The sequence below is a fragment of the Monomorium pharaonis genome, chromosome 4 (assembly GCF_013373865.1).
Source record: "Monomorium pharaonis isolate MP-MQ-018 chromosome 4, ASM1337386v2, whole genome shotgun sequence".
Lineage (NCBI taxonomy): Eukaryota > Metazoa > Arthropoda > Insecta > Hymenoptera > Formicidae > Monomorium > Monomorium pharaonis.
The window spans coordinates 21,990,347-22,016,334 of record NC_050470.1 but is presented as its reverse complement, the minus strand read 5'-3'; the positions used below and the strand labels follow the sequence as shown (position 1 = coordinate 22,016,334).

The 25,988-nt window shown below is 39.3% G+C and overlaps 1 protein-coding gene across 4 annotated transcripts in view; it reads left to right on the top strand.

The window, feature by feature from the left end:
• LOC105834890 (serine/threonine-protein phosphatase 4 regulatory subunit 1) overlaps nucleotides 1–25,988 on the top strand; it is a 132,055-nt gene that overhangs the window by 101,688 nt on the left and 4,379 nt on the right. For all 4 annotated transcript variants that reach the window (XM_028189165.2, XM_028189166.2, XM_028189167.2 and 1 more), the window contains 6 exons: nucleotides 13,733–13,845; nucleotides 21,722–21,864; nucleotides 22,004–22,153; nucleotides 24,959–25,129; nucleotides 25,256–25,539; nucleotides 25,608–25,803. In XM_028189165.2, coding sequence (XP_028044966.1) covers nucleotides 13,733–13,845; nucleotides 21,722–21,864; nucleotides 22,004–22,153; nucleotides 24,959–25,129; nucleotides 25,256–25,539; nucleotides 25,608–25,803 — 1,057 coding nt within the window. The remainder of the gene's footprint in view (nucleotides 1–13,732; nucleotides 13,846–21,721; nucleotides 21,865–22,003; nucleotides 22,154–24,958; nucleotides 25,130–25,255; nucleotides 25,540–25,607; nucleotides 25,804–25,988) is intronic.

The following is a 25,988-nucleotide window of genomic DNA, read 5'->3' as shown; positions in this document are numbered from 1 at the left end:
CTTTGAAATACCGCGGGTGGCGGGATTTAAACCGCTCGTCACGTAAATGGAACTTCGCCGGTGCCCCGCTATACGTCTTACTCGTAACAAGAGAGAGAGAGAGAGATTTCAATTCTTAAATACCAGTTTTTTTTTTTTTTTCCATTAATCGGGCGAACACGGTCGCGTGTGATATCTAAAATCGAGATGTTTGCACGAACGTACGCGGGCTTGTTGCCCCGCGCGCGCGACGCCCGTAATCGAATCAAAAGACTCTCGTTAATCGCGCATAACTGCCCGCCGGCCACGTCGGTTATGGTGGAGGGAACTCTTGGCGCGCGAGGCCGCCGCGCGAGAGAGAGCGTGTGCAATAAAGTCCCGAGCGCGACTTAATACCCGCGCGCGACGGCTCTCCTTCTCGTTGGGTCGTTGACTCTACCGCGCGCGTTTCTTCTTTCTTCGAATCCTGGGGGCCCCCAGTCTCTCGCGCGTACCAGATCCTCTGTGTGGGTTCTCGGGCTCCTCGCACACGCTCTCCCGACCGCCGACTAAACCGTCCCTGCATCGGGGTCCGGATAAATCCCCCCTCTCCTCTCTCTCTCTCTCTCTCTCTCTCTGCGTTTCTTTCTTTATCTTTCCCGTGTCTTCTACCCTCCTCGCTCTTTCTCCCCGTCGTTTTTCTGCCGGCGTGCACGCGGATACTTCTTCGTTCCTGCTAGACGGTAAACAACGCCACGCCATTCCTACTTCTCCCATTCATATCTCCCCCGCGAGCGTCTCCCGAATTATTAAGATGCCGGCGCGTTCCCTCCAGGAGCGTACACACGGGACGATAGTAATCGTAATCGACATAAGTCTGTACTTCTTTTTTTTTTTTCTTTAATCATTGCGAGTACATATCGACACGCTCGTGCGGCGATAGTGCCAATTTCTGATTCAACTGATGTCGTAAATTAATTATCTTCGATAAAGTTTCGTGCACACGAGTCTTGCTTGGTCCTGCTAGTTAAAACTGCAATTTAAAAGAGCAAAGTCATTGGGTGTCCATTCTATTATTTGTATTCGTGTGATTATATTGTTATATCGTTTTCTGTCGCCTAATAATTTATAAAGTGCATTCGGTGTAATTGGAGCCTATGAATCACTAATGCCTACACACTTGACTCTTTGAACTTGTTGCCGAGATAAACGTATCAACAGGAGTGACGTTTGCAGCTGATGGTTTATCGGTTAAAATGCTTATTTTATTGCACGAAAATAACAATTGATGGATAAAATGCCTTTCAAGACATTTAGGAAGAGTTACTGATTTAATTTGCCAAGATGATACAATTTTAGCAATAATTTTGACGGATTATATTAGACAACTTGTAACTCACTTGTGTGTGCCGAATTTACTTGGGCTTCTTTTTTTGCGAAAGAAATTCCTTGTGCCGGAACTCGATCTTACGAAAATTCCAACTTTATCTCTTTTTTTCAAACTGCGAATCAATACTTTTCTGCGATAGTCGCTCCGCGGGCACGAGAGACTGTTCAACAGGTGCTCGCTTCTCGGTTGGGACGGCGCGCCACGTCGCATTCGGTTGAAAAGAATACCATCGACAGAAAGGTGTAAAGAGGAAGAGAGAAAAAGAGAGAGAGAGAGAGAGAGAGAGAGGAGTCGATGAAGAAAAAGAAGATGCTAATTAGAGCGGGTTGTAGCGTCCAACAGCGCGTGTTAACACGACTTCCAGGTACTCAACGTGCCTCCTCTCTTGCCTTCTTCACTTTTCGTCCTTTACGGACGAACATCTTTTATAGTAAGCGCTTCCGGTAGATGCCGGCTTTTCTTAAAAAGAGGAATCTCCCTTTGGAATTAGAACAAATCGCAATTTTCGATACAAAGTACCGATAGAAATGTGTGTCAAATAGACCCGTGGTTTTTGCTACAAAACAATACGAAGGAAAAAGAATAAGAGCCATCAATGAACTTTTCTATTTTCAGTATTTTTCTCTCTTCTCTCTCTCTCTTTCTCCCCCCTCTTCCTCCTCCCTCATCCCCCTCATCTCTTTCTGCCGTCGTTTTCTCCATTTTCGCCCTTCGTATACATGTACGCCCGTTAGTCGGACGTTCAACAAATATTTGCACGAATTCAGGGCGACCGCTCGTAAATTAGAGAAAGAGCGAGGCGAGGGTAGACTTTGAAATTCTTAGGGTTCTATCCCGGCCCTTGATCCCAAGCTCGACGTTGCCCTTCCACTTCCCACGTTTTCCCTCACATCCGTGCGGCTTTTCTTCTCTCGCGCTGCTTTTTCGACCTTGGCTCTCTATATAAAATTAAGACCGTCATCTCTCTCTCTCTCTCCCCCTGGTTCATGCCTCAAAGTCGATATCAAGCGGCGTCGGTGGCCTCTGCTCGCGCGACACGTGACTCGTCGCGCATTCCCCGAAATTTGCCCGGCTGCCTGAATCATCGCGTTGAATCATCCTCTCGCTCGCTCTCGCGTCCGCGTTATTAGATTCCGCCGTTGAAAGTACGTCAATTGATGGCCGCGATAGCACCCAGTGGCGAGAGGAGATTAGACGCGATGAACGAGCTGTGAAACAATAAGTACGAAGTTCTCGAGGACAGCGACTACTTGGCCACGATAATCTTTACGCAAGTCATCCGCCCGAATTTACGCGAAATCAGTAGATAGAGTCAATTAGGAATTTTGTTTACTTGCCGTATCAGTTTTATACTAGCGTGACCTATGAGTAGTCAATTTAATGATAAGATATATTTATTCGAAGCGGGAAAAAGAAAAAGTAACGATTAGTTGCCTTTTCGTTGGCATCCAACTATTTCGGCTATTATTGCTCTACGTCCCAGAAATTTGCGAAAATTATAAGTGAAGCGAAATTCTCCACTAAAAGAAAAATATGAATTTCGTTAATCGTTTGGTAATTTTGTGCACGCCCACGAGTACAATGGAAGGGTTGACGAGAGATGAGAGGGCGAGAAGACGCAGAGTGGCCGAAGATGCCGCGCTTCTACGATGCTGCGTAGTTGTGTAAGAGAGAAAGAGAGGGAGGGGAAAGAAGCGCGCGCGGCTAGAAGGGCGAGAGAGAGAGAAAGAAAGAAAATGGAGGGCTACGAACGACGCGGAACGGGGATGATGGAGGAGGGAGGAAGGAGAAGGTGTCGGGGGTGGGGGCAGTGGCGATGTCCTAGCGAAGGTCACGGCCGGGAATGCGGTTTACGTCCGTCGGTCCAAAGTGGCGTGCCGCGTTGCGGAGCTCTCTTCTCTCGCTCCCTTCGCCTTCCTGCCCTCTCGGATGCCGCCACCCCCTCCCTCCCTTCTATCGCGTTCGACCGACCGACCATTCGTTCGTCCGTCCGTCCGTCCGTTCGTCCGTCCATCCATCGCGCCATCTCTCTTCTCCCGCTCACTCGAGGCCCCGCGGCACGGCGCAGACTGCAGGAATGCACCAAATGCACCGCGCTGACCGATACCCGTCCCCGTTCCACCGCTTCCACTTGTTTACTTCGGCCGTTTGCCTCTCCCTGTTTCTTTTCCTCGCCCCCCCCCCTCTCTCTCTCTCTCTCTCTCGCTTTCTCTTCGCTTCGTCTCTCCTTCGTGGTCCTTGGTTTCTTTTTTTTCTTCGGTCGGCTACTCCGCCTCCGCGGGCCACTCTCGCATCCTTTACATCGTTCTGCCGCCGCCGCCGCCGCCGCCGCCGATGCCACTCCCGGGTACAGGCCGCTTCTCTACCACCGGTGTGGTGGCGCGCCTCTTCTCCTCCACGCCCTCGCGGTACGTACGACCGAGCACGCACGCACGCACGCACGCACGCATACGCGTGCGGAACGGAACGCCGAAGAGAGGCACGTTGTGTCGTCGTTGTCGGGGGTACATACCGGATCGTCGATCGGCGACGCGTTCTCACTACGTGCGTTCTCGCGCCCTCCCGTCGCGCTTTCTCTTTCTTCCCTCGACGAGGCGAGCCTTCCTGCATTGGCCTTCCTCCGTGTCCTTCGATCGCGCTTCCTTTTACGCCCCGGTCCCGGGATGACCCTCGCTCATGGGAACGCGGCCCCAGCAGTATAGGTTGTCGATCGGCGCCCCGTTGACGGTATTAACAGCGGCATAGTATTATTATCGATCGTGACCTGTTCTGGGGATGATGCTCCTTTTATCTTAAAAGAGATCTTAAAACGCGCGGATCAAACGATCATCTTTTTTTTTATGTGTATATTACCTTTTACCCCAAAACGCGGTTTTCAGTACTTAGCACGGGACTTTAGCGGTTTTATAAATTTTTAGTGGACTTGTATTTATATAAAAATTTACTCCGAGTACTACACCTCTTTATATTAAACAGATTTAACAGAAAAATTATAAATACCCAGACGTCTAGCCCGTAACAGAGGGACTACTGTAATAACTGAATTAACCTCTTGATAGTACAGATCGCAACATAACGGTCTCTTTGTTCTCTGATAATTCTGAACTGTAAAAAGACTGTATCGCCTCCGATCTACGATTCAAAGGTGGGCGCGATAAAATTTGTTGTCGACCGATAAGTGTAAAATAGGACGAGTATCAAAGTTCTGCGAGTCGGGCCGTTATAAGAATACGGCGGAGCCAGCTGACGCGCGAAATCACAGGGTGCAGAGACCTCGGTAGAGATTTGACAAACTTCTCCTCTTCCCTATTCCCTGTCCTTTCTCTCGACCTCGTCTCGCGCATCCCCGCTCTATTCCCGTCTGTCTCTCTGGCCCTGACCCACCCAAAGGATGCAGTCACCCCGCGTATGGCCGACGGGATGCGCAACGGAGGGGAGCGGTCTCCGAACCGCGTCCTCGTAACTAGGAGGGAAAGAGAGGAACGTACGCACGCACACACGCATCGCTGTGTGTGTGTGTGTGTGTGTGTGTGTGCACGCGTGAAACGCACTCCGTGCGCGAAAAGAGAAAGGAAGGGGAAGGGGAGAGAAAGAGAGAGAGACACGGCGAAGCGCGGCGTGGCGGGGTAAGAGTGCCAGAGGGGGTGCGTTCCACAAATCAATACCTACGCTGAATCCCGCGTGTGTACCAGCCGTACATGACGCACGAAACGTGTCACCCACCGACCCAAACCCCATGGACGATATAGCAGCTGCACGCACGGGCCCGGCATATGTCGTCGCCGCAGTCGTGCGCGCCTAAACGTTAGCGGTCGCGCTGAATCTTAGGTCTCTCTCTATCTCCCCCCCCCCCTCTCTCTCCCTCTATTTTTACGACTATGTGTATCAGTGCCGATGTAGGAAAGCTATTCTTTATACTATCTTAATTCCGCTACTCGCAACTACAGTGGTTTTAACCAAATTATATGAATACGTAATATTAAATTGTACATTCGCTATATTTTAGATCATATTTTACATTTACATACATTTATATAAACTTATGAGTTTATATAACTTATGAGTGCTTATGTATACTAACTTTTGAGAGAGATATCTACTTGTCCCAAGTAATCTTCCGTTTGTTTTCAATGAGTATTATTTCTCGAAACCGACGAATCTCGTATATACGATAATGATTTCAATTACCATTCTTCCACGCCCAGCCTTTCGTCGAAACAGATTTCTGATTTGCTTTCATGACACGGATCGAGGTCGACAATGACGATGAGACGGCGGCGACGATAACGAGAACGATCTCGAGCATCCGGTACCGCACCGTATTGTGAATGGAAGATTTACCTTCGTCAAATATATACTTGTCTTCGAGTATTATTTATTCTTACGTCTAAGTTTATTTTTTCAGCTTTGTATTTCATTTCTGCTTCAAAATTGTAACTTCGTTCTAAAATTAAGTTTGATTAGTACGAAAGCTGTATAAATCGCTTTATCAGCGGTGTCACAAGTACCACACCTCGTTGTGACGTTTGGCATCGCTTTTGCGGAGCTTCGATTTTTTTTTTCCCCCCGCGATGCACATCGGATGCATCACGAGAGCCGGGTGTATTCTCCGCGCGTCGTGCCGCATCGTGTAACCGCGTCCTCTCGACGCGACGCACTCGACCGCTTGTCCGATACGCGCGTTACGCTCGCGCGCGCGCGCGCGCGCGTGTGTGTATGTGCGTGCGTTTGTGGCGGCGACGTCTCTGGCGGCGGTGGAGGGGGATTTCATTCAGAGCGCCTCTCGCCGGCCGTTGTGCGCATGCGCCCGCCGGCCGCGCGTACACACGCTACTCACGCTGGCTCCCCTCCCACTCTGACAACGACGCCGACGACGACGGCGGCGGCGGCGGCGGCAACAGCGGCAGGAGCAGCAACAGCAGCGTTCCCCAACACTTATCCATGTGTGTTACATACGTACATGTCGTATGTACACGCGTGTGTATGCACGCGGAACCTTGTACCCTTTATACGATCGCGTACGAACACACGAGCACCGCGTATAACGTGCGTAATAGCATTCGTTCGCGTAGTATCTCTCTTTTTCTCTCTCTCTCTTTCTTTCTCTGTATTTCTTCGCATACGAAAGAAGTACGAGCGTCACAAAAGAGAGCGAATGCGCAGCGCAAAAGAAGGAGGCCAGTGCGAACGGCCGAGTGACCGGACCGGCGAGGAGGAGGTGAGGGAGGAGGAGGAAAAGGACCACACGCCGTTCGTCGGCGCTGTGTTGTTGTATCGCGCGATCTCTCGTTGTACGCGAAGATGTACGCGTTTGCTTGTTATTTCAAGGTTACGAGTAAAATTTAATCCTGAGTATTATTACTGAGCGATTTGATAATTTTTTTTTTCTATAAATTTTAATAAATGATTGACTAAAAAGTAAAGATGCTACATCGTGTAGCAGCGCACCGAGACACACAGCTTTATCGCAATGATCCCGTTGTCGCAATACTGTCAATGACAAATAACCGTAATAATAATGATGGCTCGGAAAAAGGTAGAATTCAATGGAAGATAAGCTTAAAATTTTATCTCGATAACGAACGCGTTTCTATCTCGATCTTACAAAACTGACAAACCTTGCGGCGATCACGTTACTCTAGAACACGTTGTTCCACCACCACCGTTTACGGTTTAACCGATAAAAATGCAATTTGAAACGTTTTAATTTTAAGGAAAAGAAACATATACGTTTAGTAAATTTAAAACATGTTCCGCTACATTCTGATGTCGAAGAAACATTAGCCAATTAAGTTATAGTAAGTACAACTAGTTAGTCACCAACTCGGCATTTGGCATTAAATAGATTTGCAATTTATACTCGACAGGTGCACGCCACGGGATACGATATGCGCGCGTGCAGATCGTAATGAAAGCGACCAAGATAGACGAGTATACAAAAGCAGACGCGTGAGATCGGGGTGTCCGTGAAAGAGTTAATTACGACACTGATACTGCCAAGTTAACTAATATTCCCTCGTGATTATCATATGTATATACTTGAGCGTCATCGCGTACAGTCATCGTGTACCTACAGTTTTTTTTTTGTTTCACGGAAAAAAAAACTACGGCAACTTTTGAATTTGAAAGTGAGCGTCAATAATGATCAGGCGCGCGAGCCCCTGATGCACAATCGCGTACGATAACTTTGCGCACCGAAACGGATTCGATGCCGGGCCGAGGCAACGCTGTCGCGTATGCGCGTATAGTAGCCGCAAGAACAAGAGAGAAAGAGAATGGGAAAAAAAAAAAACCGGCGCGTCGTAAAGTGCGGTAAAATGTACTCTCTGACGTAGGGCCCCGTATTGCTTGGCGCGCGTTGCATTCCCCCGCGGTGCATTGACTTTGCCTCCCCTCCAGCGCTCGGCCAGCGCACCACCACCCTCTTCGTCTTCCCCCTCTCTCGATCCCGTTCTACCAGCCCTCTTTCCTTCCCCCCCCTTGTCGTCTATCTCTTTCTTTCTCTACCTGCCTCGTTCGAGCCTTCTCTTTCTTTCTTCTCTCTCTTTCTCTCTCTCTCCTTCTCCCCCCTCTCCCCTCTCCTTGCGCGGGTTCTTCCACGCCGCTGGTCATACCACCTCACCCCACCTCCCCTCTGTCGGTACAAACGCTTCCCGGCACAACAACAACATTCCTTCCCTCTATAGCCTCTTCGTAGCACGGAGACTCCGCTACCAGACTCGATGTCTCTCTCTTTCCTGCTGTTCTTCCTTCTCTTTCTCATCTTGTTTTCTCTTCTTCATCTTCTGCCTTCTTTTTTCCCCTTAACGTCTTCGCGCGGGTGAAAGGAAGAGATGGAAAGCCGCTCTGTTGAACGGCTCCGCAAAACTGGTCGCCCGCGAATCGCATGTCCGATCGACCTGATGCCCATCGGACAAGACCGCCGCATAGTTTCGCCGCGTATAATATTGTATATCTCGTTCGATACTCAAGACATATACCGTTCGATCTTCTTTCCGGTATCGAAAACTCACGCAGAAAGATTGAAGCGAGAGTCAACGAATCTCAATATGTTTTCCCTCTCTCTTTCTTCTCGTCGTTTCTGCTTCCCGTCATCCCTTCTCTGTCATACTTCCTTGAGTGTTCGTATCGGGACGTGTTAAATGTGAAAGACCGAAAAAAGATTGACATTAAAAATGTGCAATATTAAAATTTTATGTTGTGAAATATAGAGATGAACTAATTGTGTGGATGCAATAGGAAATTGCTTTTTTTTCTTTGTGATAAAAATTACGATATAGGTAGAAGAAACTCATATAAATAATTTTGACATAAAAAGACATTATTTGTTTAAATCTTAATAAAATCAGTTTCTTTGATAAAAATTTTATAGAATTTTTTAATATTTAATTAAAATACTCAATGTCCGTATTATGGTTATGTTTGGTTATTATGGCTACGTGAAAATAATTTCGATTAGGAAATATGATCGAATGATTAACACTGAGAAAAAATGATTAATTTAATTAAATTTTTCAAAATTCGTTCAGTTTAAATATTTATGTGTTTCAGTTAAATAGATAAATACTTGAATTGAAGTTTAAGTATTTTATATATTTAAGTTAAATGCATAAATTAATACTTGAAATGAAGAAATTTAATCAAGTTGAAAAATTTAAATCAAATTAACATCTTTTTTCTCAGTACACATAAAAAAATTTTCTCTTGATTAGTTATAACGGATTTTATTGTTATGCGGCGAAAAAAAATTCTTCCACGCGTCACATGTGCGCACCTGCTTAGCTTCTTATTCAAGAATTCAAATACAACGCGATCTTATCGAGCTGTGTACAAGACTTAAACTCGCGGAAGTTTTTGAGAGGGTAGGACAGGTGTCGATGCTGAGACTAGGGAGAGCTCAAATTCAGAAACGCAATCATCGCGACCGCCTAAATATTTATTTGTTTTAAATAAAAAAAGAGTGAGTATTTCTCATTTCTTCGATACTGTTGCATGCTCTGTCTCGTCTGCGAAATTAATATTTCTAACAATGTAGATTAATTTTCCCGGTTTTTTCTAGTTTTAAAAATTATAAAAAGACAAAGTGCAAATCAAAAGTAAAATAAATTTACATCAATAGAAATGGATATCAATGCTGTAACGTGTTCCAATTCTTTTTTTTTTAATTATCAAGAAATTATTCTTCATTATCAGACCGTGTCACCCCAGAAGATATAAAAAAAACTTTGCTTTTTCCCACGGATTTCCTTTTCTTCTGTATAGTATCCTTGCCGATTCTACTTCAATTTCTATAGAAAACATTCTATTGAAGAATCGTCGTTATATCACCTGTGGTATTTCACTTCCTTAAGTTTGAAGTCTGAAAATTCTTTCGGTTCTCTTCGTATCTTATCCCGTTCAGTTTCATGCAGTGAGAAGGTGTCTCTGCGTTTCTCCTTCTATGCACATCCACGTGTTCATTAGTTTTATTAGCATGACTAAAGAGTATCTTTGTTGAGATGCTCCCGGGTTAAGAGCTATTTTCTCTTGCGTCCTCCTGATTTGCTTTATTGTTCTCCGTTAGTGCATTTGTCTCTAGGGTAAGACAATAGATTATACCTGTTCGAACCGGTGACAGAAGGGGATGGGATATAAAAAAATAGAATTTTAAAGAAACCTAATAAGTTTACAGAATGATAAAAGAGTATCCAGTAAACGTGTTCCGTATGTAGAAATCAGTTTTGACAAGTTTACAAAAAGATTACCATAAATGACTCTTTTTGAAACTCTAACAAGAATTTCGTGATTTACAAAGAGATATTTATGCATGACACATATTTTTCTATTCCTTTATTTTTTATTTCTGCAAAACAATCTTTGAACGAAGAAGAAATAATTGCTTTTTTTGTCGGATATTGCGTCCTAGAAAGAAAATCAATTCTTTTCTTAGAGATATTTTTTCAAGCCGAAGGAAGTTGCAATTAAGAGTAAGACAAAGATTATTTTAGATTGTTAATTAAAAGTATTTGTAATGTCAGCATAAAATTAATTATAGATTGTTGTTATAAGAAATCGACCACTGTAGACACTTGCGTGCCATTAACTACAGAATGCAAAAAGCGAGTAGAACTTTGCTATCGAGAAATTAGCATTTTCTTTTTACTTTTACTTTTATTCTATTTCTTACTAAGATTGATAATAGAATTATATTAAAACAATTCTTCTATTGTATTTTAATCTTTCTAAAATAAATTTTATCCTCTTCGTTCGTTACAAGTGCGAAGAATAACGCGTCTTAAATTATGGAAAACTTTTTTTAATGTTTTGCTGAACATGATTCTAACGTAATTATCACCTTTATTCTTGTTTATTATCTTTCGATTAATTAATACAACAAAGGGATTCCTTTATCGACGACTTTTATGTCGTCTTTCGAAGTAAAGATTCGATCTTCCGAAATGTACGAATTCGCATTTCCAAGTTTCTTTTTTCCCCCTCGCAATTCCGTGGCACAGAAGTTCATCGATACTACGATACCACGGAAGGAGAGTTCGACATCGACTGTGACGGTACTTAAAATCAGCCCTTTGTACATACGTATACATATGTATTGATGTATATGTATATGTATATATACAACACACGTACATTCAGCTCGCGGGGAAGGAGGAAAACGCCGTGTTCTTTATCGATCTTCGCCAAAGTACGGCGATCATGCGCGTGGTAGGCCGTAAGGAAGTGTCGGGCGGCCGTACTTGAATTTTGGGCCAGGGGGTGTCTGGGTCCCCGGGTGAAATAAAACGTAAGGATACAGGTGGGTAGAGAGGGCGCTTGGGAGCAGGACACATGTACACACACACACACACATCGTATCGGGAGGGACTTCCGTGCGGAGACCGGCGAAGTGTGTGTGCGCGCGCGCGCGCACGCGCGCGCGCCTACTCCCGAAAATTCCATAGGGAAGACTGTCTTTCGTTCTCCCTCGTCTTCGTCGACGTCGTCGCTGCTGCTGCTGCTGCGACCGCCGCGGTCGGCGGCCATGTTTGCGCCGGCACGGTAGGCGTTCACGGGCGGTACCGATTAGCCGCGCGTTCTCCAACTACTTTGGAGAACGCTTCTGCCCCACTCGGACGATGCGCCGGCTGCGCTCCTGGTGGGGCACCGTCGGCAGTGTTCCGTTGGTGTCGCCTCCACCACCGCCGACGCTCCGCCGCCGCTCCCCCCCCCCCCACCCCGTCCGCGGCACCGCCGCTCGGCCCCACTCTCTCGCATTCTCACGTCTCTCCCTTGCGAGAGGGGAGGGTCCCCCGGTTGTCGCGGTGGGGGCTGAAGTCATGCCGGGCGGGAAAGGATACGCAAGGGGTATACGGTTAGGGAGAGAAGGGTAGCGACGTGATCGAACTACACGGTGGCGATACTTCGTCTTCCACTTCCTGCTCTTCGTCTTCGATTCCACTCGCCGGTGGAGGGCGGCCGCCGCCGCCGCCGCCTTCATGGCCTGCGATGATTGTGCGCTGCCCGCAAACGTCGCCTCGTCGCGGCTCGTTTTCCTTGTCGTACTTGTCCCGATGGTTGTTTGCCTCGATACTCGGCGTTTTCTTCCTCTTCTCCGCTGCCTCGTCTTCTTCTTTTACGGCACTCGCAGCTTCGAGAGATGTGGCCGTGTCGAGCCTAACTCGGGGTTTATGTATTTAATTATCCAACTTATTCGAGCCCGTTGGAATTTCACGGAGCCGAGTGCGCCGAAAACGGACTACGAGTATGAATAATTGATGAAGATAATCGGCCGTCTTGGAATTCACGGCGTTTGCTCTTATATTTTCCTTTTAGCACTCGAACGTCGAGTATATCCATGTGCACGGGTCGTTTAGGTAGACACATGTTGCTTCTCAGTATCTTGCTTTGATATTCTCGCACATTTTTTTCTCTACTTTCTTTCGGGCTCCAGATTTCAACAGATATACCGATTAAATTGCTCTTACTTATGTATTTAATTATCATAATCATCACAATTTTTATAAGCATCAAAATAAATGAGATAGAAGTACAAAAAAAAAGTTTGTTCTTGCGTTTTCTTTTTAGCAATTTAACGCTAGGCACATTTTTACCCAATTATTATATCCGAGACGCATTGCTTTTGAACTACCTTGTCCTCATTTTTTTTTTGCACAATACATAATGTTGATGAACGTTTGACGAAAGAAAATTAAACTACTTCCCTTCAATTTTTTATTTATTATTTATTGTTATTACAAGCACGTAAAAGCAAAAAATATATTTATAGAAAGAAACTCCCTTATGTAAATATTCTTTAATGTAATTTTAACATTACTAAATTAATTTGTTTAAACTAATCTAAAGAATACTCACAGCTAATCACGGTGAGCATGATATTTGAGAGTGAGTGAAACGATACGTGATTATTGATAAAGAAATGAGAAACTATCATCGATCGAGTAATATTAGAGAAAAAGAACGATTGCACACACGAGGAAGTGAGATGATGTATGAGTGGAACGCAAACATATCTTAGCGAAAGCGAATGTGCATATGTGTGTGTGTGTGTGTGTCAAACATACCATGGGTTGACTTACATCGGAAAATTCCGTATGATATTCTATCCAGTTGCTGTTGAAAACAAGTTACTCGCCGTTACACTTTGTAGCAATCGTTGGTATTAATATAATTAAATGAAAAAAAAAATACAATTTAAAAAGAGATAGATAAAGTAAATTAGTTGTAAACGTGCGAAACGTGATACTAGTGGGAGTAACGTAACACGTTTTATCACTTTTTTAAAATTCTTCTTAATCCTTCAAGACCTAGACATCGATTTGAATGAAATTTTTGTTTTTACAATATAATTCTCTCTGAAAAGAATGTTTCTGATGAAGAATTTTGTAAGTCGAATATAATTAATTATAAAAAAATACAATTTTTTAAATGTATAATTGTATACATTTATGTTTACACATGTGTTCCTAACTGTAGAATTAAATATTTCGTATAATCATGATAATGATCATGAAAAACTAATCTTATACTTTAAAATGATATAAATAAAAGAACGAAATATTTTCAGTTATTTATTCATTTTTATGGACAATGAATAATTCATGAATTTTCATGAAAATTAGTGAATTTGCAAACGGTCACAATAGTGACTTGTTTAGTGAAAACATAATAGTATTTTTCGAAATAAGACGAAATTATACGGATAAACATTTTACCGATACATAACATTTAGAAAGAGCTCATTATGTATATTGAATCTTTCAGGGTTAAGAGATTAACCCTGAAAGATTCAATATACATAATCTCTAAACTTTACGTTAGAGACGTAAATCTATCAATAATGTTAATACTTGGCTATGATCTAACATCATTTCCCATTTTTTGTTGCAGACAAATGGTTGGGCGCATATTGATGGAGTTGTTTCGCGCTGCAGTCAATAACAAAATAACGCTAGTCGTCGAGGAAGTCATGCAACATGTGCAGCTCATTGTCAACGATAGTGGTAAGTCGCATTATATGGCCGCATCGTCAATTAGTATTGAAATGCATCTTTTTTTATTTTTTTAATTGCTTACACTATTGCTCAAACGTTGCTGCATAGCCATATTAGAAAATATGGAGTATAAAGCGCGAAATCTGAAGAAAGAGACGGAAGGCAGTTAATAAGAAAAAAGAAAAGAGATTTCCAAATCCGGAAATCAGAAAAAGGATGTGATCCACTTGATGCTACAAACGCTTTGAAACATTCTATGATTGGCCAATTCGTAAAATTCTTTGTTCTGATTGGTCACTCAAATGCTTCAAAGCATTTGTAGCATCAAGTGGATGGCACTCCTCAAAATATGGCAACTGCTTTCTGGTTTTTTTTTTCTACCTGATCTTCACTAATGTTAGAGGATCGATCTATTCCATAACCTCTAGACCTGTGTGTTGCTTGCATCTCATATACTTAGACTCTTTGCTTTTTCTCTTTTCAATGCTCGAATGCGTATTTATCTCGTTTTAAGTGCAAAAATTTTCAGAAGGATTTCGAGCAACACAAATATATCTTATGCGGTGCCGCAACGTTTGAAATAATTGCAGCTTCTACAAAGCTAACACTCTGCAAAAACAACCGAAACATTTTAATTAAGCTTTTTTTACACGCTTTTTTTATTTTATGAAAGGCCTTGTACATACTTTGAAAATTTTACATTGAAAATTTCAGTCAAAAAAATCTTTATTATTAAACATCATGTGTTTGTAACTCTCTCTGCTGCTTTATTTACGATGTCGGTATTGCTTCTAAATACAGTTGAACGATCTGCAAAAATGACGCAAGCTTCTTTAGCTTTTTTCTTAATTTTTTGTATGCTTATATCAAGAGCAATGGTAGATTGCAAAAAATTCATTACTGCACATTTGTTGCCCTTTTGTGTGAAAGGATTGAAAATGTTCATTTCTGAGCCAAATCCTTCGCACCATTCACGCATGACGAAACAAAGATATGATTATTTGCTGAAACTTTTTAAATTTATTTTTTGTTATATATAGCTTTACGCTTTTTATTTTGCATCTTTGCTGTTTAGCTTTTATGTTTGTTTGAACTTTTATACACGGAGAGAATTTTCTCTTAAAAATTACCCTTAAAATCGTGGTAATTGTGAGACAACGTGAGACAATGAAGAATTTTACTATATTTTTAACAAAATTACTAATTTACTAAAATTTTAATAAAATTTGGCAAAGTGTTAGTAAATTTTGTTAAAAGTATAGTAAAATTCTTCAAGGTTTACGTTGTTTTATAATTACCACGATTTTCACGGTAACTTTTAAGAGAAAATTCTCTTTGTGTATAATACACACACACACACACACACACACACACACACACAATTTATTTTCTAAAATTATAAGAATTATGATTGCAAAATCTAGTCTTTTATGTATAATCGTTGCTGCGTAGTGCACCGATTTCAAAGGATCGATAGTTACAATATTAGCGAAACATTGACTTTTATCATGTTTACTATCGGAAATGTACAAAAAATTTCGGAAATTTCTCGTTTCGGCACAGTCGAGGCTATTAGATGTTTTTTCGTTACTACTAAAATTATAGTGCTTTTATTCTCCGTTCTAAGCTTATGGCCAATACTGTGCAAAAACTGCAAGCCCATCGATTATACGTTTTAAAGCTTACCATACATAATTCTCCCTTTTTTATTGAAATAACACGGTCCACTTCGTGAGAAATTGAATTTTCTCTGAGCGGACTACGTTCAAATAATCCCGTACCGACATGGAAAACGTTAACAACTAACTCCTGACTGAAATATAATAAAATGTGTAAGGATAATCGAATGTTTTAGGATCTGCCCCCACTGAATTTTTACGTGTGCAAATAAGACCGTAACTAAAAAAGACCATGATAATAATTACTAAATATTAAAGTAAAATAATGTAAATTAAAAATTTGATTAATATAACTAAAAATAATTTTTTTTTTAAATATTTAGTAGGTAATAAAATTATTTTTGATTATATTAATCAAATATTTAATTAATCAGAAGTTTCGTATTACGAAATTTTCTTTTGCAATACACTAAAATGAAATATTGCACAGTTTTTTAATAATTTGAAACTTGTTTGAAATTATGTTAACTTAAATATGTTTGATTTAAAATTTAAATCTGAAGTAAATTCGAAACAATAAAAAATAAAAACGGATCTAATTTAAACGATTTTAAATCAAAGATTTTTAAAATACATTCAACAAGATATTATATTTCATGAAACTAAATTTGTCGGTTTGTAAACATTTACTTATCAATATTACACGTATATTGAAACGCTTATAAAAGATTTTCCTGTAATATTGATAAAGTAAAGGATAATGGAAAAGAAAATAAATTTAAAGTTTGGTACGTTACCTGAAGCAAAGGGCTGTCTTTTAGGTAAAGGACATATTGGTCACTGTAATCGTAGCTCACTGTGCACAGGTCTTCTTCAATCGAAATAGCATTTTGTATTTTGTATTTTGCTACAAATTGGACATGTCTTCTTAAGGGATGGAGAGGTCATTTAAGTAACGTTGTTGCAACAGGAAACGTATAAATATCAGCAACCGGCTGTTCCGCGGCTGTTTCTTGGGTGGAAAAGACAGGGCACGAGTCGTTTTCGTTAGGGTCGAAGGAGAAGGGCAAGATGGTGCGGTGAAAAGTAAGCGCTATCGTTAAAGGCAACGACGAGAGATGACGACGATGTGCCCTCACTTCCGGTGCGGCACGCGCCACGGTGCCGGAAGTCGCTCGTGGATTCGAGGATATGGCATTAAGCCGCCGTGATATTTATACGAGAGGGCACAGCCCCCGATCTTAAATGTAAACCCACTCCGTTCTTAATTTAAACATCATCTCTGGCTACGAAGAAATCTTGCGTAAAAGCTGGCACATGATGCTGGTACCAGGATTCATAGATCGCATCCTTCTGGCATCTGTTGATATCCGAAGAGCCGGGGTGGTCCATCGATTCGATATTACGCATTATTTCGTATATGCTAGAATCGCATGATAATTCATTCCTATACGTTTACTTTCGATTGCAAGCTTCAGAAAAATTCCAATTCTACAGAAAAGAAATAAGAAAAAGTCTCAATGACCATTAATTTGCAAGTAGAAAATTAATTTAAAAAAGGTAATTGTACGAAACTGTATGAAAAGTTTCTTGATTGACGAAATTTAATGAAATTGACGAAAGTTTTGAACGAACGAACTGTATGAACAAGTTCTTTAAATATTACATTATTGTTTGATTAAAGAAAAATTAATGTCATGTCCGATAAAAGTATATTTAATATAAATATATGAGTGTTGGGGTTGAAATTTTATTAAATCGAATTCTTTAAACGTACAAATGTGAGTAAGTTAAAAATTCTGAAGATCCAAAGTTTGATTATATTGTTTATTACATTTGGCGCTAAATGCTACTGTTCTCAACTCTTCTATTGTTGTAAAATATTTTTAAATTAAGAAAATAAAACTAATTGCATATGTAGACGAATATATTTGATATTAACTTCGCAATAAGAATACAAATCAAATTTTTAATGGGCAAGATTGATTATCTTGACTCTTGAAAGACGAATTTTGTGAATAAGAGGATTATGGAAAAGAAAATTTATTTACACAATGATGCAATTTTCACCATCAGGTTGCAGAAACAACCCAGACTAGCCATGTAAATTGATCTATATCTCGATAAACTGACCCTTGCGGTGTTCGGGTTCTGTCGGAAAAACGCATAGCTGAAATTCCCTTTTACCTGCCAGAAAAAATTTAGAAAATGCAGCAGTCCGACTTTATTCTATTCTTAAAATTTATTCTTTTCATAAAAATTCTATTCAATACAAATATCTCTTCTTTTCAAGAGTTTCTTCCACACGCGTTCTAAATCAATTTTATTGTGATTTGTCCACCACTCGTGGTTTACCGATGACGACGCAATGTAATTATTATATTTGTGAAATTATATTTGCAAAGTTTATTGCTTAATAATTAAAAAATTATAAAAATATTTCTAGAAAAAGAAAGTCTAATGTATAAAATGCAATACAAAACGAAGAAACAATATTTTTATTAGTTATTTAAATTATTTGAATAAAAAATTAAATTTAGTAAAGTAATGTTATAAAATGAGCATGCTATACAAACTTATTGATAATTATTTAATTAATGCATATTTTATTCTTTAAAATTAATATCTCCAATATGAATACAAGATGTCTGACTGAATGTGATGCAATAAACATTTTAATTAAAAAAAAAAAAAAAGAAAATAAAGTTACATATTAGTTGTGCCTACGCATTTTTAAAAGTAATTATTTCAAAGTAGTATAACATTTACGAACGTTTAATCGATAAGAGAATTAATATTGCATCATAATTAAGTATATTATATTAATTTTTTTTAACGTAACATTACAAAGTATTTTACAATTATTTTTTTTATAATTAAACATCTCGTAGCTTAAACGAAAAATTTAGCATCGTTATCGGTAATTTACATAACACGGGATGTATTAAATACGTTAAATATATTTTTCAGCATTTTGTATTAAAAATATTCTAAGTTTTTATATTATATATTTATCACGAATAACAGCATCATGAATTTAACATTAAGAAAATTACCGACAATTTGTTCTTTTCGAGTTAGAGAAGATAATAGAAAGGCGTATCTTTATATGAAAAAGGTAAAAAAAGTTATTTTAAAAATTTTATTGTACGAAATATTTCAGAAAAACACAAATTGCAATATATGATGATAAATTAATTGCATACATAGAAAGTGATATATTTGTATTTTTCTAAAATGTACTCGAATTTTATAATCAAATAATGAATCATAAATATAATTGATTCTCTACGTTAAATACTTTTATTACGGAATATAAAGAATAAATTAATAAGAGCAACACAATCGTATAATTATATCCAATAGTCACGGATTATTAATTGTAAAATCGTCTCTTATGATGTAAGTTTTAAGAGCTTATTATAGTAATCATCAAGTATAACTGGAGTTTGTATGATCAAAAAATTGATAAAAGATTTGATGCTAGAAATATGTAATATCAGAATTAAATATTTGCAACAAATAATCATTTTCTGCAATATTAAAAAAAAGGAAAAAGTGCTTGAAATCTAATTTGTTGGCTAGAAGAATCAGCTTGAGCCAGCCGTACTGCGTAGTGCGAACGCAATACATATTGCTCATCCGGAAATGCCGAAGTACGAGGGATGATGCAACGGGTGCATCCCGATGTGCAGTACCCAAGACGCGAGGGTGCCCTAACCGGCTATTTTTAAGGGAGAACCGCGGAACATCTTGCCCCATGAACACGTGCCACCATCGGTGTTTTTCCGAAGGGGGAACATACGGTAGAGGGGACCGCGATATACGTGCAGCGATTCAAGGCACTCGGGGCACGCGACACACATGCATTTTATTCAGGGTTTACGTATTTTTGGATACGCCGCACGACGGAAGGAAGTTTCGACTTCCCCCGATTTTTAACAGGGTCAGTGACCTCATAGATTAAAACTACCGAAGGGTGCTCGAGACTAATGTAAAATCTTAGTGAATTCCAGCTTCGATTTTACAGGCGCGCAAAGCTTTTAAACCCCTATTCGCGAGACTGGAGATATTATGTTCGATATAAAAAATACATCTCCCTTCTTTATATTTTGTAAATTAATCATAATATAATCATTTTAGCAGCAGAATCTTTATTATATTTAACTTTTGAGATATAAAAGCCTCCATTACAACATGCGGAAATCAATGTCTTTTATTTCTTAAAAATTTGTTCAATTATTTGCAATAAATTCCTCAACAATCGTAAATGTTAAAAATAGATAATAGTGAAGGTTCGAAAATATTATGAAACTTGCTAGTAAATTTACAATTGATTCTTCGTGATTAGATATGTAAATTAAATATATAAATTTGCAACAAATTACCATTAAATTACAACAAATGAGAATATTATAGCGAATTTGATTGTGTGAACCGTACTAGTCCAATTTGCTATTAGTTATGTATATGCTTATGATCTACGTTAATATCTAACGAATATCTTCTTCGAGAACAATTTTAATTAGTTGTTATAAGAGAGTAATTTACAAATATTTTTATTGTCAAAATTTATTATCAAATTACGGATAAGAATATTGAATTTTTTATCACGATTTTCGCCATTTAATTAATTGCGAGTCATGCAAAAATTGTGTTAACGAACAAGTAAAAATTCCAAAAATATACAGAGAAATTTTTATAGCAAAAAGTTACTATGATATGCAATAAGCACGCAGATCAAGAAAAAAATTAAAAATTTTTACTATATTTTTCATAAAATTTCCATTTTACACACAGGCACGCGCGCGTGCGTGCGCACACACGCACACAATTCACGATATAAGTCTTAAAAAAATTTTTTTTATGATCCACCGCTACTATCGTAATTTTTGATATCAAATTTTATCTGTATACCAATGAAAACTTTCCTTTTCTATAAGGAAACTCTAACATACCTTTGACCGTTGTGGATTATTTCTGATCTCGGACGCATACAAAAGGTATGCCTTCGAAACGCACACCCTTCGGAAAAGGCGAGAAAAGAAAATATAAGTATCTTGGTCATGATTAATAGCAGTTTTGCCTATACTGAACACAAAAATGATCGTATTCTTCGAGAAGTTTTGAGAAGAGAGACAGAAGAGGAAAAAGAGAGAGAGGAAAAACTGACAAATAAGTTTCTGTCGAACACAGCTTCGTTCTTTTGGGAAAGACGGAGCGGAAGAGGCAGGAGATGATAGAAAGAGAAAGAAAGAGAATGCAAGTTCAAGGACGGTCATCAAAAACACTGCGCCATATACACGTCACTTCCTTAGATTTTCCCTTTCATCCATTCCTTGAGCTTGTATCCCTTCCCTTAGTCTTTTTCGTTCTCCTATCGTGAGTTCCCACGTTTCGCACCCCCGCTTGTAGCCTGCATCCCCTCCATCATCGTTATTTGGGACGCTGCTTTCGCGCCTCGTGTACGGCGCGAAATCCTTAGTAGCGTCCTGGTCGCCCGAGAGAATTTTCTTCCTCTAAGTTTTCTTCTGCGGATATCACGTTGGTTTCTTGAGTTTGCGGAAAGTATGCGGTATCGTGGCAACATATCTAGGTAATATCTAGAGAGTAAAAGAAACATTTTAATTTTTATTGTCGGCAATACGTAGCTAAAGCTCGAGGCACACGATTTTTCGTGCTAGAGCGCATGTGCTTCTCTGGCTTAACTTTCGAACGACCCTGTTTCAGTTTCGAACAAAATTCAATTCACTGCTGAAAAATAGATTTTTGATCTTATCAGATCCGGGAATACTTTTAGAGGAGGTGAACTTATTGTTAAATTTACTTACCCTTATCGATTCAACCTAGTTTAAACTAATTTAATTTAATACGTAATAATTAATTCCCGTTACTCAACTTTTCTTGGCTCTGAGATCTGAAAGCTATTAGTATATGAAAATCTTTGTCAAAGATTTATTACGTATTTGTGACATTTCTTTCTTAGAGACGACCGTCTTTCATAGGGAGAAAAAAGAAGTAAAAATATTGTCCATTTTCGAAGCGAGCGTTCGGATAAATATTGAGAAAACGTCGTAGCGAGTTTACTTGCGCTCGATTTATTCAATTTTATTTAATTCAATCCGATCCTAAAGATCTGATCTTTCGTATTACTAGAAATCTCTTGTATTACTAGAAATCAAATTGAAAATGAGCACACGACGAAGATCACAATGACTTCCTGCAATCCCGAAGCTATCATACTAACATAGAGTTTTTGTTCGCAGATGCTTTGGTGCGATCGGATCTGGTGGAACAAATCCCGAATGTGGCGATCATCTGCAACGAGGCGCCGCATCTCTTCGGCAACGTTCTCCGCGATTACCTGCTCGATATCGTGATGAAATACCTAAGCGATATGGACAACCAGGTAAGTGTTCGTTTCATACCGTATGCTAGTATATTTCGAAAACAATATCGTGTTTTCGTTTTTTCCCTCCCAAAGTCAAAACCCGAAATTCCCAGATAGCGATGTAAATATTATTATGAGCGACGTTTTTGCCTTATAGGTACGGCAAATGGCCCAAAGCGCGCTGACAACGTTGATGAAACGAGAGCTCCTTGACAACAACGCGATCGAGAACGTTATTTGCCCTACAATAGAAAGAATCCTATCCTACATGGTGCTCGACGAACACGTCCGAAACGCGAACATCTCCGTAAGTTTTTCGCTCTTTGTTTACTTCTTATCTTTCCGCGTTGCGAGAGCGAAAAACATTATAACCGAAGATATAAAAGAGACTATACGTAACGTATTCAAATTACCTTGCTGCTTTAAGGAAAAGCTACGTACAAAGAATAGTAGCAATGTAAAGTAATGCTTAAACTGTTTGAGAGAATAATTGTCGAAGTAAATTGTACGAAATGTAACGAATGTTTCTTGTTTATATTTCTCTTTGCACAAGTAGATAGTATGTAAGCAACGATTGTTCTTACAAAAAAAAAGATCTTTCATAACATTTTTGTTTTCGATACTTGCATATACAATTGTTTGAGGCAATTACAATTAATTGGACATTGTTTTTTGTATAGTTTAATTTATGTTGAATTTTTTTATTATTAACGCACGATAGACATTTCGGAATTTTATAAATATATGCTCGTGCGACTATAGAGATATGTATGCGGCAGTCGCGTTAATTTCGCGTGCGAAATCGGTAATAGGACCTTCCGTATTTACGGATTCCTCCTGAAAGACATGGGTAGTGAGATGTTCTTACGCAATCGCGTCTCACTATCTTGTCTTTCATGCGGCGTCCGCTCGCCCCGGCGATGTTGCGCTCAAAGGGTATGATCGCGCGGTGAAAAATAGCGAAAAATGTGCGGAGTCCTCGTCAAATCGAAGCAAGACACGTATAACGATAAGAAGACAGGGAGACTAGAAAGTAAAGAAAGGGAAAGAAAGGAATTCGGCGAGAACAGAGTAAACGCGCTTTAGAGAGGGAAGAGATTAAGCGAGGGAATACTTAATCGTCGCTCGAAAATTTCCGTAAATAGAAGCGAAAGGAGGAAAACGGAACGTTCGTGGGAAAACGGAAGTACCCCCCGGCATCTTGACGGAAGACAGGGCATACTTTTACCATCAAAGTTGGTTTGTCATAGAGTTCGACTATCACAGCCAGCTTTGATGATCAAAATTGTGTCCATTTTCAACGCGCTCCGCTGACTGAGAGACCTGGGGCAAAAAGTGTATGTGAAGAATATCGAATGAATAGGAGGAAAACGAACGGAGAGACACACATACACACACACACACGCACGAGGCATGAGAAAAGCGATGGAGAGGCGAAAGACGATACGTCGGAGAAGTGCCGTTGGAACACCACGATCGGGGATATACCTTTTGCGGTCCGATACATCAAATTGGTTGTGGAATGTTTCGAGTCATATCACAGCCATTTTGATGAGCTGGCCCGCAGAATTGATCGACGAGAAGATTTCGCGCTTCCCGCCATCGATAGATGCATGTACCTGTTGAATCGACGAACACATGTGACACATCTGGGAACACATGTGGAACAAATAACACGGAAATGGAAGGTCTCTCTGCTAGAAGATCATCGTTACATTTCCACCATCGTCTCCAGCAAAACTCACAAGATATGATTTCTAAGAGTCAGCACGCGAAGCTACATATCTCTGACGAATGGCGCCGCACAGGAAAGAACGCGATCCAATCGTCAAATTGGTTGTGGCGTGTTGCTCCTCTGAATTTCATATCACAGCCATTTTTGACGATTTGGATCGCCGTTTTACGCATCGCCCTCGCCGTGGAAGAATGTAACGTGCGCATCGTGCGAGACACTCTGAAGATTGTATCCTCGGCTGCGGAGGCTCGCGTTGCTCACAAAGTGGCTGTAATATGTTAATGTAACGATGCTCATATCACAGCCAGCTTTGATGAGCGTTGCGGCACTCACAATTCAACGAGTTGGAACATACGAAAGAAATTTAGGCGGAGTTTCTCTTTTATATTTTGGCATAGAAATTAAGCCTGGAATAATTGATTAGAATATGAAGAGAGTTATAAATAGCGAATAAAAATGAATAAAAGTATCTACACATGTGTTGTAAATAATAATAAATATAAATAAATAATTTTTGTGAGCACATGAATTAAAAAAATGTTTCCTAAATATAAAGATAATTGTAAAAAGAATATATTTTTATAGTAAAATATGAATTATAGTACACACATAAATTATTATTTGCTATATACATATATATCTCATTATTATTATTTCATGTACTGGTTTAATTTTTGACGTAAATGTTTGATCATAATCATTCACAATACTTTCGCGCAATTTAATAAATTTTATGTAATTGCAATTGCGCGATTATTTATTTGTAATAGTTCAAATATTTATCTTTTTTAAAAACATTCTCTTTTTATAATTGTACAGAAATGTATTTTTTTTTACCCCGGCTTTATGCGATCAAAATATGTCTTTTATATTTAACATAAATGTAGTTGTATATCTCGTATGCAATAAGCGCTAATTCATTAACTAATGCAAGTCTCTCGCAGAAGGATGATTGAATAAAATCGACTGTTCCTCCCATCAGAGTGGTTGTGATGTGGTGTTATTAATTCATATCACAGCCAGCTTTGATGAGCGGAACGGAACGATGTGTCTCACCTGTTACTTTATAAATATTACTTAATATTTGTAAAATATTGTTCCCTCTTGTCTCGTTCATTGTGCACATATAATTGTATACTTAAGTATTATTTACTTACTTATTATATACTTTATATATTATACTTTATTTACTTTATATATTATACTTAATGTTCAACGAAAATTTTAATTTGCGTAGTCAAAATGATTGTGAGAAGCGTCTGAATTTAAAATTGACATAAGATTATGAAATAACACGCGTATATATATATTTAATTGTTAAATTTGTCATAATGTTATTTATTTTCCCAATGTTCCATATTTTATATCGATTCGCAGCTCATGTGTAGACTGGCACCGCTGATTGGTAGCGAACTTACAGAAAAGGTCTTCCTGAAACGATACCTGGATCTGTGTGAAGATAACGATATGATGGTGAGGAGAATATGTGCTACTCATTTTGCGGAAATGTGCACTGCTGTCGGAAAGGAGAAATTATATAATAAATTGGTAAGTTTTATTCGTAGATATAAACATAGAGAAATTTGAAAGAGTCATGGACGCATTTTAGTCTGAAACGAATTTAATGTTAACATGTTAACACTAGTTTACTGACTGTATTCGAATTGTTTGTAGATCCCTACGTTTGTCGATTTATGTGGCGACAGAGTGTGGAACGTTCGAAAAGCATGCGTCGAAGTCATGATGCCGGTCTCTTGTTGTTCGACACCCGAGCATCGCCGATTATTACTCGCAGACATACTGGCTAAGCATTTGAACGATGATTCCAAGTGGGTGCGAATATCAGCATTTCAAATACTCGGACCGTTCATATCGACCTTCGCCAAGCAGTTTGCCGAAATCACTTATAATAAAAATGGCGAATTAGTGTATACCAGTAACCAGGATAATCATCTCAGGTATTGCAGACTTTCTTATTGCCATTATAAATCAATTTATATGAATCTAAATTGAATGCGTTTTACAGCATATGTTACTCGTATGAAGGAATCTTTCCCACGAAGGGCACGATCAAAAATCAAATACGTGATTTTGATGAAGAAACGTTTTCTAGGCCTCTTCGTATGACTACAACAAACTCACGTTTCAGGAGAACTTCACATTTCACAATGGAAGACTCCTTGGAAGTAGAAGAGAACCAAAAAGATGATAACATGTATATGGTAAATCTCCATTAAAAACACATTAAGAAATTTTGTAACTTGAGTGGTTTTAGCATATAATTTGGCTGATAATACTTTAGTTTATTAAAGAGATTTTTACTTATAACATTTACACTTATTAAAATTTTGTCTTTGGAAAAATGTGTTACACGAATTTTGATATATTCTCTATTTCAAATCTTTCT